This window comes from Acomys russatus, chromosome 27 (assembly GCF_903995435.1).
Source record: "Acomys russatus chromosome 27, mAcoRus1.1, whole genome shotgun sequence".
NCBI lineage: Eukaryota > Metazoa > Chordata > Mammalia > Rodentia > Muridae > Acomys > Acomys russatus.
The window spans coordinates 5,677,386-5,692,946 of record NC_067163.1 but is presented as its reverse complement, the minus strand read 5'-3'; the positions used below and the strand labels follow the sequence as shown (position 1 = coordinate 5,692,946).

Sequence of the window (15,561 nt, the reverse complement as noted above, 5' to 3'; positions counted from 1 at the left end):
CTGCTGGGAGGAACTTTATTCTCATTTTCTCCTCAGCTGCTGCTGAGAAGCCAAGACAACCGCAGAAGGCCAGATTAGTGCTGTGACGGCCTGGGTCTATTTCAGTCCTAAATTCTGTCAGCTAGTTTAGCCTAAAGGCTGGGCCCACGGCTCAGCAAATGGAGGACAGTTTTTGGGCCCCCTCAGTGTGCACTGACTCAGGTGAAGAGCTTGCTGAAGGCAGTTCCCACCTCGGCGATCATGTCGGTGGTGGTGGTGGAGCGCCCATACTTCTGGAAGGCCTGCCGGTTACACTCCCTGGTGAGTGCGCAAGCACCCCAGGCGGCCACCAGGAGCGGGCTGGAGCTGCAAGACAAGAGCACAATCAAAGGCCTTCTCACCGTGGACTACTGGGAAGGGCTCTGGGCTCCGACTTTTCACCCCATTTTCACCTGCAATTCCTAAATGGCAAATTCAAACCAGCTGGCTTCTGAGAGGGCCGGCTTCACTGCCGCTGAGCGCTGTCAGGTCCCCAGCACCCTCCTCTAAGACTGGGGCATGTGCCATGGCTGAGTGTGGGCCCGAGAAGCACAGGAGGCCCTGGGTCCCTTCCCCAAAGACTGGTTGGAACATAGCAGAGGACAACAGTTTCTCCTGGCCGGTAGGCTTTAACAGTGCTCAGTGGTTTTCTTAGAGTGTGGCAGAATGCCTGAGGGCTGCACACCTGCTACTCTGTTGCACACCCCATCTTGGGCCATGGGACAAATCAGACGCTCTGCCTTTGCACAACTACCCTGCAGAACCCAGCCAAGTTCAAGGCCACCTGAAACACCGTTTGCAGCAGTGGTGTCCTGTGGGGCTCCAGAAGCTGGGCACCCCATACCCAGCATGCGGCCATAATGGACAGGTCAGAGATGTAGGGGCTGCCTGTGAGCTTTGTGTCCTGCTGCCTCAGGGAGACATACAGCTGTGAGGATGATGTCCAGTCCTCCAGCCTGTGTGCTCTCTGCCCTCAGGTTACAGAAGGCCCTGCTGAACTCCCCACAAGGGTGTCCTTAGCCAACCATGGCTGCTTGGATTCCCTCAATGCCAGGGCCCCCCCTCAACTGGGAGGTTTGGGGCCAGCATGTGTGTCTACAAACACCTGTGGGCAGGAACTCTGGCTCCAGATGTCTCCCAAGGAACACAGACAGCTCACCTGGGATGTTAAAGGGGGCGACGCATGAGCTGCTGGGAGAGCTGTCAAAACTAACAATAGCAAAGTGGACAAGCGAAGCTGTGCCATACCTGTTTGTTTTCTCTGGTCCAGCAAGGAGGGCCCAGTGCACCATGACACCCAGGGAGCCTGACAGGAGATCCCCTTGCCCACCACACCTGCGGCTGCTGCCTTCCTGGCTGCACACGAGCACTGCACAGAACAGGCAGGAACAGGCATCAGTATCCACACCGTGAGCTACCCCTCCCTGCTTGTTCCAAGGAGGACCTCACCGCACACCCAGCCCATGGAGGGTGAGCACCTGGGAAGAGCAGTCAGCGCAGGGCATGTCCTCAGCCTGAGGTCCTGAGCCCAGCCTGAAGACCATCACCACACCGCCTCCCATGTCCCTCCGCAGCACTACACAGCACCCCACGTGGACACTCCCTCCCGCTGCCCACTATCCACCCGAGCACATGGAAAGGTGTTTCTTTGGGAAGTGACTTGAGAACCTGGTGCTGCGTCTGAGCATGCTGGGATCAGCAGAGCCTCATGGCCAGGGTCTGGGCCCAGACCACGCTGTGCACTTCCTGTCCAGGCTGTGGGTGAATGTGTGTGGGTTCACACGCACAATCCTTAGGGTTCTAATGACTCTAAACTCAGGTCCCTGTCAACTCCACGTCTCACTAGCAGCTTAGCTACTTGTTTTGAACAGTATGGTGGCCTGGCCACTCAGTGCAGACTGGCAGCCTTACTAGCACACCCACACACTGCCCCTCCACTCTGCTCTGGCTGAGCAGCGCTTTGCTCCTGGGGGAGGCATCTGACATTTCCAACTAATGTCAGCGCTGAGGTTTCCTTCACTTTCCAGCTGTAATGAGTGAAAGTGCAACAAAAGACTCAGTGACTCTGTTATTACGTGTGGGTGTCTTGGTGAGAGGTGGCAGGCTAGGATTGTAACCTAGGACTACGTGTGATCTCTGCTTTAAACCTGGTCTCTGTCTTTGGCTTTCTGAGACAGGATCCCACTATGTGCCTCTGGCTGTCCTGGAACTCATGTAGAACAGGCTCACCTCACACACGAGGCCCGCCGGCCTCTGCTTCCTGAGGACTGTGACTCAAGGTGTGTGTGTGTCTGGAAATGGTCTCAAGTCAGCAAAAGGGCAAGGCCTACGGCACTTGGTAAGCCTAAAACACTTCATGTCACCACAGCCCCATGCAAACCTTTAGGAGTGAACGCAGGACTTTAAAGCTGTGGCTGGCAAGTTCAATGTGAATCAACCTATGTGAATGGACGAGAGGCTTCCAGGTTCACGCCAGCTTGGCCTGAGGACATGCAAAGCCCCCACTCACCCTGCTGACCATCGGAGATCACATCATGTTCTCCTTTCTGGACCACTGTGATGTTCCCCAGGGCCTGGCTGAGCTTCAGTACGGATCCACTGTGGTTTTTAGTATCCATAGGACCACTGAGCTACAACACAGGACAACAAGCACAGAAGATCAAGTCCTCTGGGACACACAGGGCTCACAGGTGGCAAGGGGATTGCCCATCCTGTTCATCAAGAGTCTCAGATGCCCACATCCATAGAGATCAGGGACACTGGTTAGAGGCTGAGGGGTCAGAGAGTGGGCTGGACATCACTGGTACCGTGCCCTCTTGAGGGACACTGACACCAGCACTTGCTCTAGAGCTCGTCCTCCTCTTGACCTGGTGGCTAACCCAGGTTTGTGGGAGCAACACAGATCTGGATGAGGATGATGTGCACGCCCCTCCCTCACAGAGAGCGCAGGCTTAAAGGACACTTGCTGTCAGGACTCATGGCTCCGTTTTAATTAACAGTGATTTTATTCTTGCACCCCTGGAGCAGACTAGCACTGCATGACACAGTGACTTGGCTGGTGAGCACAGCAGGCCCTCATAGCTCAAGCTTACCACCATTCATCCACTAAAATTCACACAGGAACTAAGGCATGGTGGATCCCAGAGCAAACATCTGGGATTCACAAGTCAGTCACCCTGCAGAGACAGGCCATGCTTGAGCTGGGCACACCCTGGAGCCCGTTTCACCCCAGGTCGGGGCAAGAGGCCGATGCCCTTTCCTCCCCGAGGCCCATGAACTCACCACGGCTTCCCAGAGTCTGCCGAACTCCACATGGTTGGGGGTGAGAACGGCCTTCCGGTACCCTCGGATGATGGCCGGCTGCTGAGCAATCAGCCATAGGCCGTCCTGTGCAGAATAAGGGTGCACCTTCACCGATGGGCCTCAGGGACCCTGCGCTGACCGAGTGGGAAGACGAGAGGCCACACTCACCGCATCGATGACGACAGGGATGTCCCTGGCCCTGGTGGCTTCCAAAATGCCCTGAAAGAAAAGCAGACAAGCTGAACTAGAGGGCAAAAGGCCATGTGTGCCCAGGTAAGCGGAGAAGCCGGGAAAGCAAACACACGCCTACCTGCCCCTCCAGTGACTGAGGTGCGTAGCTGTTCCTCATGAGATGCCAGGAATGATGGGGCTTACAGCCTGGCGATCCAGAGCCGGGCTCTGCTCCTATCTCCCAGAATTTATGCTTTACTGGTAGGGGAGTCTTTCTCCCCTAAATCTGCTTTAAAACCCCATCCTTATGAGTGATGTCACTTATGTGACTTCTAATGTTAGCTTAGGGCCAGGCCAATCCTGCATATATTATGTGCACTCAGCCACTCTCCCTAGACTCTTGGGCACTACACCTCTGAGTCCACAAGGCCCACAGGGGTGAAAGAAGCAGGTGTACTCTGTAAGGCTCTCGATGTAAGCATGCCTTAAGCCATGGTGCACGTGGGACTGAGTTAATTGACTGTTTCAGAACTGCACTGTGCTCACAAATGGCTGCAGTGATGATCCGGGCCAGACTCTAATAAGTCTTGGCCAGCACCAGTTACTATAAAATCAGTGGAGCCGAGTTTCATTCTTCCCTCACACGGAACATTTTCCCTGCCTGCTCTAAAGCCTGCAGCGGATCCTCCCACAGAACAATGCACCCCGTTAGAGGCGGCAGAGGGGCAGGCACTGCTTCCACAGGTCACAGGTCACCAGAAGGCAAACTACACCGTATGGAGTGTTACAAGACAGCGTTTGGCTCCTAGACTAGCCACGCGGACCGTCCACCGTGCCAACATCTAGCTCACATTACCTGTTTTTCTTACCATTTGATTTACATGCTTTTAAATAGCGAGATCATAGTAACAGTGGACCGTTTCCCCTGACAGACCTATACCTTGACCCTACACTGAAAGCTTCAAAGCTTTCCCATTTAAAATGTACTGATACATACGTTGTCAACACACAGTTGTTAATTATTTATTAACCAACTCGTCATGACAAAATTACATGTGGTAATCAGATGTGCTACTAAAATGCCTCAAAGCAAAGGTGCCTGAGGCCTAACCTAACCCAAAGGGTGGACGCTGACCTCTGACCTCCACCCACAAGCTGTGACATGCACATCCACACATGCAGCATATGTACACAAATACATTTTTAAAAGAAAAAAGCGATGGACAAGCAAGTACAAATCATGAGGAGACAAAGTGAACCACTGGAGCCTGATGCTCTTAGCCTGTTTCCCAATGTCCTAGTCAGAGTGACCGTTGCTACGAGGAAACACTGTGACCAAAACAACTTGGGGAGGAGAGGGTTCATCTGGCTCACACTTCCACGTCACAGGCCATCACTGAAGGAAGTCAGGGCAGGAGCTCAGGCAGGGCAGGAACCTGGCGGCAGGAGCTGATGCAGAGGCCATGGAGGGAGCTACTTACTGGCTTGCTCATGATGCCTTGCTCAGCCCAAGCCCCCTGCCCAGGGATGGCCGCACCCACAATGGGCGGGGCCTCCCACATCAATCACTAATTAGGAAAATGCTCCACAGGCCCGCCCACAGCCCGTCTTCGCAATTCAGGCTCCTTCCTCTCTGATGACTCTAGAGCTTCTGTCAAGTTGACATAAACTGTGTCAGCACACCAAGGAATGCGCCAGGGTAGGAAACATACATTTTGTGTATACTGGCCAAGCGTTCCGAGTGTGGCTGCAAAAGCCTCTCCGCAGGGTCAGGTACCGGACCTCAGAGAAGCCCACTTCTTTCCCCATCAACGCTCTGCCTGCCTGCTGTGGCTCTGCCTTTACTGTTAACCCTTCAGATCTTAGGTCCATTTCTAATTTCATGGTATTTGGCAATGTGACACCGGGGTCTCTTCTAGTTTTCCCTAATAAAGCAGAGTAGCAGCCCACAGCTAACGTTGAACACTGGGAAGGTTTGCCACAGGGTGAGCCGTGGCTGTCTTGTAAAGAGGAGTCACTGCCCCAGGAGCAGAGCCCTGTGAAGGTGTGCGTGTCAACACACGACATCCCCCAGACAGACACAGCCTAACAGTGTGCGCAGTTCTGATATAGCTATTAGAGATAGTTTAAAAGTGAGAGAAAGACACACCCAGCCAGGGAAAGCATCGCTAGGACCAGAACAAGTAGCCGAAGAAACATGGTGTCGACAGCCAACAGCATTCCAGAGAACTTGGGTTCAAAGCCAGCTTGTGAACGAGCGGCTTATTATAAATATGGCGGTCCTGAGGGACTCACTGTATTAAAGGGCTGCAGCATAAGGAAGCTGAGGACCTCTGATCTACAGGGCACCCCCCGAAGCCCAGCCTCTTCTGAAAATCAAGAGCTGGGCTCTATGACTGGGGAACATATAGCACACAGAGACAGGCGCAGACACACCGTCATTTAGGGCACTGACTTCCACTGGATGCCGTGCAACTCAGGAAGGAGGGAACGGCTGCTCCTGCACTATGAACTATAGGGCCGGTAACATGCTGCCTAGTCACACTACAGCAGGCAATTCAATTCCTCTCATGAAACTTCCAGAACTCACAGGTGCACAGGAGGAAACCGCCACCAGGACCCTGGTAAGCAGGGTCACACCAGAAGGGACGCAGACCTGCTGCCAAGTCCGGCCACACCTCAGGGTGCTGCTCCCTGGAAGCAGGCAGGAGGCCTCACGCACCCTCTGCTCTGCCTGGAAGCCCCTCACCACTCCTGGTGGCCTCACTTCCTCTCTGCCCCACAACCTACTCATCCACTTCCAAGGAGCAACAACAGCAGGCAGCTGAGCCTCAAGAACTGAAGACACACTTAGGCCCCATGTAGTTTCTCAGAGGGAGAGCGTGACCAACGGCCCACTTACCCTGACATTGCTGAGAAGAAAGGCATCTCTGCCTAGGCCAGGTCCCACGACAAGGACATGCAGCCTAGGGAGCCATTTGTCCACCTCCTCAATAGCGTTGGAACTGTCACTGAAAAAGAAAATAGGCACAATGGCTTTCTTACGCTTCCATTTGTTAAGTTTAATCCACTTTATGTGTGGTGCTGGACACGGGAGCCACGACCCTGAACACGCTAGAAAGTGCCCACACCAGTCCACATCTCAGCTCTAACCCACTTTACTTTGAAAGTCATTTAGGTTTGTAGTGAACTTGTACACTAGTACAGGAGTTCCCATGGACCCCCTCCCTAGCCCCCGCTCATGTGAGCATCCTGCACACTCGCATCCCAGAACACACAAGTTAGGGCCGGCTCAGCACCCTGACAGTCAAGTGCAAACTGTCAGCTCTGAGCAGCTGACCCACAACCCCATCCTTCCCTGTCCCATGATGCCATCTGGGCCCCACCTGCACCTCACCTACATCTCCTCAGACTTCTCTGTGGACTGATTTTTGTTTTAGGTTTTTTAAAAAGATGTGTTTATTTACTTATACAGTGCTCTGCCTGCATTTACATCCACACACCTGAAGAGGGCATTAGGCCTCATGACAGATGGTTGTGAGCCACCATGTAGTTGCTGGGAATTGAACTCAGGACCTTTGGAAGAACAGTCAGTGCTCTTAGCCTCTGAGCCATCTCTCCAGCCCTTGTTTTAGCTTTACTTTATTATACTTTTTTCCTGCGTGTATGTCTGTGCACTACATGCGCACCTTGTACCTGCAGAGGTCAGAGAAGGGCATCAAAACCCCAGAGGCTGGAGTTAGAGGTGGCTGTGAGCGGCCATGAGGGTGCTGGGAACAGAACCCAGGTCCTCTGCAAGAGCAGCCAGTGCTCTGAACTGCTGAGCCCCTTCTTCAACCCCACTTTATTAAAAGTGAGACAAAAAAGACCAGGATCCTGAGCTCCCTCAGGTGGGCTTCAGTGCCCAGGGTGACACTGAGCCCTGACACCACTCAAGCCTCAGAACAGGCAGTGCTCAGCTCAGAGCTGCCCACGAGTCCCACAGAGCCCAAGTGTTTGTGAGTATGCGCTTCAGACAACCTGCCACACAGGCCCCACATGACACAAGGACTGAGTCCTCCAGAGAGCTAGCATCTGTGGCCCCCTGCCCAGGTCTCCCCGCTGCCCTCCCCCTGCCCAGGTCCCCTCGCTGCCCTCCCCCATCCAGGTCTCCCCGCTGCCCTCCCAGTACCCAGGTCTCCCCACTGCCCTCCCCCTGCCCAGGTCCCCTCACTGCCCTGTTCATGCAGAACAATGGAGTCACTGCGATTTCCTTTGTGTCTTGCGGTGCGGGGGAGCAAACCTCCGCTTCACAAGCTACATTCTAAACCTTTGTTTTCAAAGACAGTGTTTCTCTGTGTAGCCCAGGCTGTCCTTGAACTCACAGAGATTTGCCTGCCTCTGCCTCCTGAGTGCTGGGACTACAGGCACGTACCACCACCGCCTGGCCAGACTAAACTTTTTATAAGTTTCTTTTGAGCTAGGGTTGCTAGTTGTCCAAACTGGCCTCCAACTGGAAAGTGTCTGGCCTGAGTCCTAAGTAGCTGGGTGACAGGTGTGTGACAAGGCCTGGTTTCACTTTAGTCTTCTGACTCCGTGTAGCACTCAGAGCACAGCAGACACACGAGAGCGAAAGCGCTGCTGCGGGGAAGGCCGCACGCAGACTCACAGGCCTGGGTGGATGATCAGCTCGGGGAAAGGCCCCACGCAGACTCACAGGACTGGGTGGACGATCAGCAGGGAAAGCCCCCCACGCGGACTCACAGGACTGGGTGGACGATCAGCTCAGGGCTGTAGGACTTGATCACTGCCGCGGCCTCCCTGGCACAGAACACGTGGGTCAGATCTGCACCCTGGGAAGGGAGAGGCGCACTTAGAGGAGGCCACGCTCAACAGGACCACAGGCAGCTCTGCAGCTCTCACACCACTGTTAGTGTTTGTGCCCCCAAGCCCAAACACGGATGGAAGTGATAGCTAGTGGCTTTGGGGAAGGGAATACTTGGAGTCACAACCCGACTGCTATCCCCTGCCAGGCTCAGGGACAGAGCCACGGCACCAGCTCAGCCTGGTCAGGTTCAGCCTGCCCAGCATAAGCCACTTTATACTAACTGCTCAGCTGTGTACAACACAGCACACAGGTGCTGCTGTGAGGTAAGGGACAAGCCGAACCTCAGCTGAGTGCACATCTAGTGCCCAAAGCAGTCATATTCTGCTTTAAAAGGCAAATGCAGAGGAGATTAACAAACACAATCGCCAGGCACGGTGGCAAATGCCTGAATCTCAGCACTGGCAGGTAGAGGCAGGATTTCTGTGAGTTTGTGACCAGCTAGGCCTACATAGAGACACTGTCTCAAAATACCAAAACAAATAAACAAACAAATCAAACCTCTAACATCAAAAATAACCCCACTGTAATACAGGTTGCCTAGCACTTCAGACAGGGCCAGAGTAGCTATAAAAGCTTGTGGAAGGACTGTAGGCATTATCTCAAGTGAAGGCAATTTTGGTGGGTCTTGTCACACCATTTCCCTATGATGTCACTTTCTATCATAAGACGTTTGCTTTAGTCATATTATATATTATATTTTATATATTATATATTTAGTCACATTATATATAAACAACTCAACTCCTGCGTGTGCGTGACTGTGTTATGCACATGTGCAGTATATGCACACGTTTGGGTGTCTATACCCTGAGGCCAGAGGAAGCATCAGGTGTCCTGCTATGTCAGGGTCCCTCGCGGAACCTGGAGCTAGGCTGGGGGCCAGTAAACTCTGGGGATCTCTCTGTCTCTGCTCTCAGCAACGCTGAGCTATAGGCATGTGTGGCTGTGCTGTTTTTGTGTGTGCTGGGATGTGACCTCAGGCCCTCAGGTCTGCTCTTACATGCAGAACCAACTCCTCAGGTCCCTAAATAACCCAAATTTAAATCAGAAAAACCCTAATGGAAGACTCCGAGGTAAACTTACCACTTTCAGAGCTGAGATTCCTGCAAAATATGGTGCTCCGGTGTACCTAAAATGGAAACACTGGTATCAAAACCTCAGGGAAGCAAACACACATTTGCCATCTCTAGATTAGGTAAGAACAGTATGTGAATAGATGTGAATTATCAACAGGTGATATGGAGGCCCAAACCATAAGCTCAGCACGCACAGAGACACTCAGAACCAGAAACCCTTCACATGACACCTGTGACTGTTTCCCAACACTGGCTTGTGTGACAGGGCTCTGTCCCAAGTACAAGAGTGAGCTAGCTGGGTGCAGGCCATCCCTCCGCACAGCATATGGACACTGGAAGGTGAGAGGACCCAGAGCGTGATGTCAACACCAGCACTCACCAGCAAGCCAGGGAGCTGGGTCTGACCTGTGACAAGGATTTTGCATCCAGTCTGTATTTGGAAATGATCACTGCACATGACAGACGGATGGATGGATGGATGGACGGACAGACAGATGGACGGACAGACTGATGGGAGAAGCAGGCGCACAGAAGGATGGCAGATGTAGCCAGGCAGGCAGGAGGGACACTCACTCTTGGCAGCCCCCGACCACGCCTATTCTCCCATCCTGCCCTTTGTGTTTCTCCGACGTCAGAGCAGGCACAATGTTTCTCACCAACTGAAGAAGGTTCTCCATGTCCTTCGTCGAGTGTGCCGCGTGCAGGGAGAACGCTCTTTGTAGAGCTGCAAAACAGGAAAAGGGCGTCACTAGAGACTCAGCACCCGCCATTCAAAAGGCTTCCCAAAACTGACCGTGGGAACTCTCCATTTCATCAGAGGGTTCACTTACTTCTTAGGGTGAGCGAGGGTCAGAAAGGACAGTGTAAACAGCAGCACTCTGTACACCACCCTTTCTGTAATTCTGTAATGTATCAGACCCTGGGGGGGAGACACACAGACACAGACACACACACACACACACACACACACACACACACACACACACACACACACACCTTCCAGAGTTTTATCAACCTAAAACACACACACACACACACACACACACACACACACACACACACACACACACACCTTCCAGAGTTTTATCAACCTAAAATTACAGATCATCACTTAACACACTCTTGTTCTTTCATTTCAACTCCAGCGTTTTAAGCCTGTGAGGGCTCGCTGCACACCGCACACCGCCCGCAGCCTTCACTGTCGGTCAAAAGGCTGGTGGATCCATCCTATTATCGCCAACAGGGTTAGCAGTTAAATAGTAATTAAATAACCCAGGGCCGCTCGAAACACAGCACATCTTAAATCAGGCTCAAGGTGGCACTGTGGCTCACTGCACCATGTTGAATTGTGTCTAATTAACTCCATCTTAATTGGCTTTTAAGACGCTTCCTGGAAAAAAAAAAAAGCAGCAGCAGCAGCTTCCGGCAGACATGTGCTTTGTCTGATTATTTACAACAGCTCAGCTGTAACTCCACAGAAGCCAATGCACCCACTTCCTAGGATCATAATTAAGGATTTTCCTAATGGAGCACTCTGTTCCAGCCTGATTTCCTTACTTTTACTCTATAAAATGTTCTATTATTTTCCTTGGGGGTGTGGATAGGGTGGAGCAGGGTGTGTGCATGCACATGAAGGCCAAAGGACAACCCTGGAACTGTTCTCAGGAGCTGTCCACCGTGTGTGCGTGTGTGCGTGTGCGTGTGTGTGTAAAGGGGGTAATGAGTGTGCACATGTGAACTTGTATGTTTATGGAGGCCAGAGGTCAATGTCAATGCTCACTGTTTTCCTTGGTCACTCCCTACTTTATGTGTTGAGCCAGGGTTTTTCACTGAGCCCAGAGCTGCACGTTGGCTACCTAGATGCATAGGAAGTCCCAGGCTCCTCCTGTGTGTGCCTCCCAACACTACTGTCCTCTTGCCTAAACAGCAGTGACTTCACTGGCTGAGCGTTCACCCAGCTCACCTGACTTTCTGAGTCAGATTCTCACTGGGCCTTGCTGACTCTGCTCAACCGGCCAATAAGGCCCAGCACTGGGGTCACAGGCACATGCCACACGCCTGATGCTCCACGGCGGCTGGAGATCCGATCCAGGCCTCTGTGCTCTGTGCAAGCACAAGGGTGTGACCTCACTGACCTCACAAGTGCACATACAGCCCCGTGTGAGGACAGCACCGATTACCACCAACCCAGCCCCTTCCACCCAGGTGAAAACGAGACCTGGACCACAGGCAGCCTCTGGTAGAGGGAGGCTCGCTCTGGTCGCTATCCCGGGAGCCTGCCATCGCCAGCCACCTTCTGTCCCTGGTGTCCCCTCCCACCCAGACCCAGCTGCTCATTCTTGCCTCTCCTCAGCACCCTACATAACACCCACTCAGCTGGCCTGCCTTGTCTTCACCACAGAGGTCCGACAGCACAAGCCTCTCCTGGCTCCCTGGGACACACTTAATGAAAACACAGCATAATTACATCACTTGCATAGGACCCAGTGTGCCTGCAGTGGGAGAGCTGGGACGCTAGCTTGTGCCTGCCCCAGGAGCAGTGGCATCTGAGCCAACACCTGCCCTCCCCCTAAGCCTCTGAACACCCATCTGAACCATCTAAACCTGACCACACCTGGGACGAGACCCCTCTCTCCTGCAAGCCCCTCATATCACTCAGGGAAAAAGCACCTTGTCCCAATCTCTGTGGTTGAGAAAGAGCTGTGCCAGGCTGAATCCTTAGGGTCACAGGGCTCGTTAGCAGCTAATTATCCTCCACTTACTGATGAGGAAGCAGGCTCCAGATGCTAAGGGAAGCTGCCACCTTTGAGGCAAACTCCTCCATGTTGTATCTTTAGAGTTGTTCCGTCTGTTTCAGCTAATACTGGGAGAAACTTCCAGAGGCAGCTGGGGGTCACCGAGTCATTAAGACCATTCTTTTAGACAACTAAAGTAAATAATGCATAAAAATCTTATGTCCACCATGGTTATGACCCCAAACTGAGCACAGCAAGAAGGGTGTGCGTCTGCCACCACATCCTCTCAACAGGACTCTCACCTTGAGCTAAGCAGCCCAGAAACATGTCTAGCATCTTTCCTTCTTAAATAACCTAAAACTGAGCAAGCTCAGAAAAGCACACCTTAACCTAGGATGTGCCAGAACCCACAGCACTTTCTACAGGGACAGGAATGCCCCCCACCCCCATCTTTCCACTGTATCTACAGACGTCACTGCTCGGAATAACCCCAGCTGTGTCCTTCTGCCGGAAGTAACATGCCTTTCTCCAACCTTTTATCTCCCAGCTGTGCTTTCTGACTCTGTGCTCACCAAGACGGGGACTCACTGTGTTCCATTGCACCATTTTACCAAAATGCTGCCACCTGAAGCCAAGATAACTTGTTTTTTTAACCATGATTTCATCTGTTTAACCAACAGAGTCAAATCTTTCTCAAATGTTCTTTAAAATCATTTGGGAAGAAAAAAAAATTGTCACAAAGTACAGCATGTTCCATTTTTAACTAGAACTGTATGAATGCCAAATAAAATCCAAGCCGCCAATCAGCACTGCCCTGGTCTGACTCTGCCCCTGTCCCCTGAAGCAGCTGTATCTGCCACATAATGCTCCTACACTGCGAGTGAGCTGACTACAACACCTCAACTGTGGAGAGATGGAACCCTGTAAGACAAGAGCCAAATAAGTCCAGGCTATTTTAGGGACTTTACTATTTTCTTAGTTTAACTTCTGTCTGTGGCCTAACATTCTTGTATTAAGCAAACTTCCCACAAGGTGTCACAAAGCTATCACACAGGCCTCTAGCTATGGTTAGTTTTTACACAGCCAAGAGCCATCTAGGCAGAGTCTCAACTAAAGGATCAGATTAGCCCGTGGCCCTGTCTGTGGGTAAACCGTCTTGAATTTTGGTTGATGTAGGATTTGCTTGTAAGCACTGCCACCCCCGGGCAGGTGGGACTGGGCAGCAGGGAAAGCAGGCTGAGCCAGCGAACAGAGTCCCTCCACGGTCCCTGCTTCTGTTCCCGTCTTTATTCCCCTTAAAGATGACTGTGACCTGGAAATATAAGATGAAATAAACCTATATCCCACAAGTCGCTTTTGCCTATGTTGTTTACCACAGACACAGGCAACAAACTAGAAGTCTACTAAGAATACAAGATGACGCCTGAGACCAACACGCATTTTCCTGCTTTGCTGTCACTCAAGAATTGGCTGCTGTCTTTTGTTCCGTGGCTATAAATCTGTTACAACAGGACGCCATTAGGATGATGTGAATACACTTAAAAGTCGGGCACTTTACATCAAGACAGATCTGTCAGTAAAAGGCCCGAGGAAGGTCAATTAGATTTCCTAACACTTCACACTGGGTTAAGTTTTAGTTGGCTTACTGCCACTCCTAGTGGACTTATCCACGGAAGTATTAAGAGGCCACTTAAAATGTAATGCTATTTACATGAATGACTTTGACGCCAAGGCAATCCAGAGTCTGGAAAAACAGGTCAAGCCTGTTTGCATCTTGGTGGCTTTGGAGAGGACTGTGGCTGAGAAAGACTAGCATGCCTTTTGTGCCCCAAGTGCTTTGAGTTAATGTGCATTCTAAGCAGGAACACATGACAGCCATCTTTACACTGAGTGAGAGTCAACCAGACCACAGCTGCTTTAAAGATCTAAAGCCCAGAACTCCACCTGTTCTTTGGTAGAAGCTTACCAAATCAATCTAGTAACGAAAGCTCAGATAAGCACCAGGAAAACCACATTACTAATCAGTGCCTGAAAATGTTAGGCAGTAACCACGAAGACGTCTCTAAATAAAGGGTTGATTAGAAGCCTTCTCACGGGTGTGGTGGGCATTGCAGACTTGAAGGCACCACCTTCCCAGGGCATTCAGAACTACTTATATTGAAAATAAAAAAGCCCAAATGTCTGCACATTTTACTCCTGGGCTACAGGCAACACGTTTGTGGCCCATGGTCAAACCTTCCTAATAAATCCTACAGCACACAGTCCGCTGCAGCATGTCCGTTGCTCACCCCTGGGGAATGCTAAGTCACGTCTTCAGAGGCTATGTGTCTACATAAAGGCAGACAACAGCTTTCTCTGCCTTGTGAGAAAGTGCAAGGTTGTGCTGGAGATGTTAGAAAAATAACTATGCACAGAAAGGAACAAAATCATAAGAGACATGAGAACCAAACGACCCATTTTCTCAATCCCTGAGTTCTTCCTCCATAGTCTGTCCTATCTGAAAAGGCACCTACCTCCTACTCCAACTGTTGGGACAAGGTCTTAGATATGTCTGGCTGCTCTACAAAGTGAGTTCCGGGCTAGCCAGGATTACATAAAGATACTTTTAAAAAGTGTCTAACTGGGGCTGTGAATACGGGAGGTCACTTGACTTAGTTCATGTCTCAAGCCCCAGAACACAATCCTCAAGCGTTAAGGAATAGGAAAGGGGGCCAGCCACATCTTGACTCCACCCACCTCGTCCAAGAACTTGCCGACTGGGAGCCTAGGGGCAGCCTGTCTCGGGCACACAAGTACTGGCAAGTCAAGCAAGTGTTATGTACACAACCTTGCTCACGGAACGGCTCGCGTCTCACGCACGTCTAGCCCAGGCTCTTAACAATTCACGGGAGCCAGGCCCGCCCCACCGGCTCCCCAGCGCTGGGTGTGCATGCGCCCAGGTTGAGTCCGCCAGCTCGCTGCGCTCCTGACTCGGGTGCACCCGTCCCGCAGAGGCGGCCCCAGCCGGTACCTGCGTGCAGCGGCGGCCAGTGGAGCGCGATAGCAGCGGAGAGCAGCGCCACCACGGCTGCCGCAGCCCCACACGCGCGAACGGCCATCCGCGGGACGCCGGTATCGATCTTACCTCGCCCGCAGGCGCGGAACGCTACAAAGCGTACACCCATGACGATCCGGGAGACTTCCGGCTTCCCAGCTGCCCCCGCGCGGCCGCCGGGCCACCGCCATTGGTCCTTCTTCTGGGCTCCTGGCGGCCCCCTCGCGCCGCCCGGAAGCGTGGTCCTAGGACCAGTCCCACCTCCGGGGTCAACCTCCACCAATCACACTTGCTCGGACGATTGACAATCAAGACACCCAATCTGTCCTGGCCCCAGGTTAAATAGAGAGTAGTAGC

At 52.2% G+C, this 15,561-nt stretch overlaps 1 protein-coding gene across 2 annotated transcripts; it reads right to left on the bottom strand.

Moving 5' to 3' along the window:
* Positions 1-119: 119 nt before the first annotated feature.
* On the bottom strand, positions 120-15,334 carry Naxd (NAD(P)HX dehydratase). Of its 2 annotated transcripts, XM_051169669.1 has the most exons (10): positions 15,181-15,334; positions 10,009-10,159; positions 9,443-9,488; positions 8,236-8,324; positions 6,395-6,503; positions 3,490-3,540; positions 3,301-3,405; positions 2,528-2,648; positions 1,267-1,387; positions 120-345 (listed from the first exon to the last, which is right to left on the bottom strand). In XM_051169669.1, exons 1-10 carry the CDS (start codon positions 15,332-15,334, stop codon positions 198-200), a joined length of 1,095 nt encoding a protein of 364 aa, XP_051025626.1. In that variant the 3' UTR covers positions 120-197. The 2 variants fall into 2 exon arrangements, with proteins under 2 accessions (XP_051025626.1, XP_051025627.1); XM_051169670.1 differs by lacking the exon at positions 1,267-1,387 and having other exon boundaries at positions 239-345.
* Between the last annotated feature and the right edge of the window lie 227 nt (positions 15,335-15,561).

What these genes read in the sequence shown, in the direction of transcription:
- Naxd (XM_051169669.1), bottom strand. Translation starts at nt 15,334, where the DNA reads ATGGGTGTACGCTTTGTAGCGTTCCGCGCCTGCGGGCGAGGTAAGATC. An exon ending in CTGGCCGCCGCTGCACGCAG is followed by an intron (nt 10,160 to 15,180) that starts GTACCGGCTGGG and finishes CCTGTTTTGCAG; the next exon opens with CTCTACAAAGAGCGTTCTCC. An exon ending in GCAGACTCTGGGAAGCCGTG is followed by an intron (nt 2,649 to 3,300) that starts GTGAGTTCATGG and finishes CCTGTGTTGTAG; the next exon opens with CTCAGTGGTCCTATGGATAC.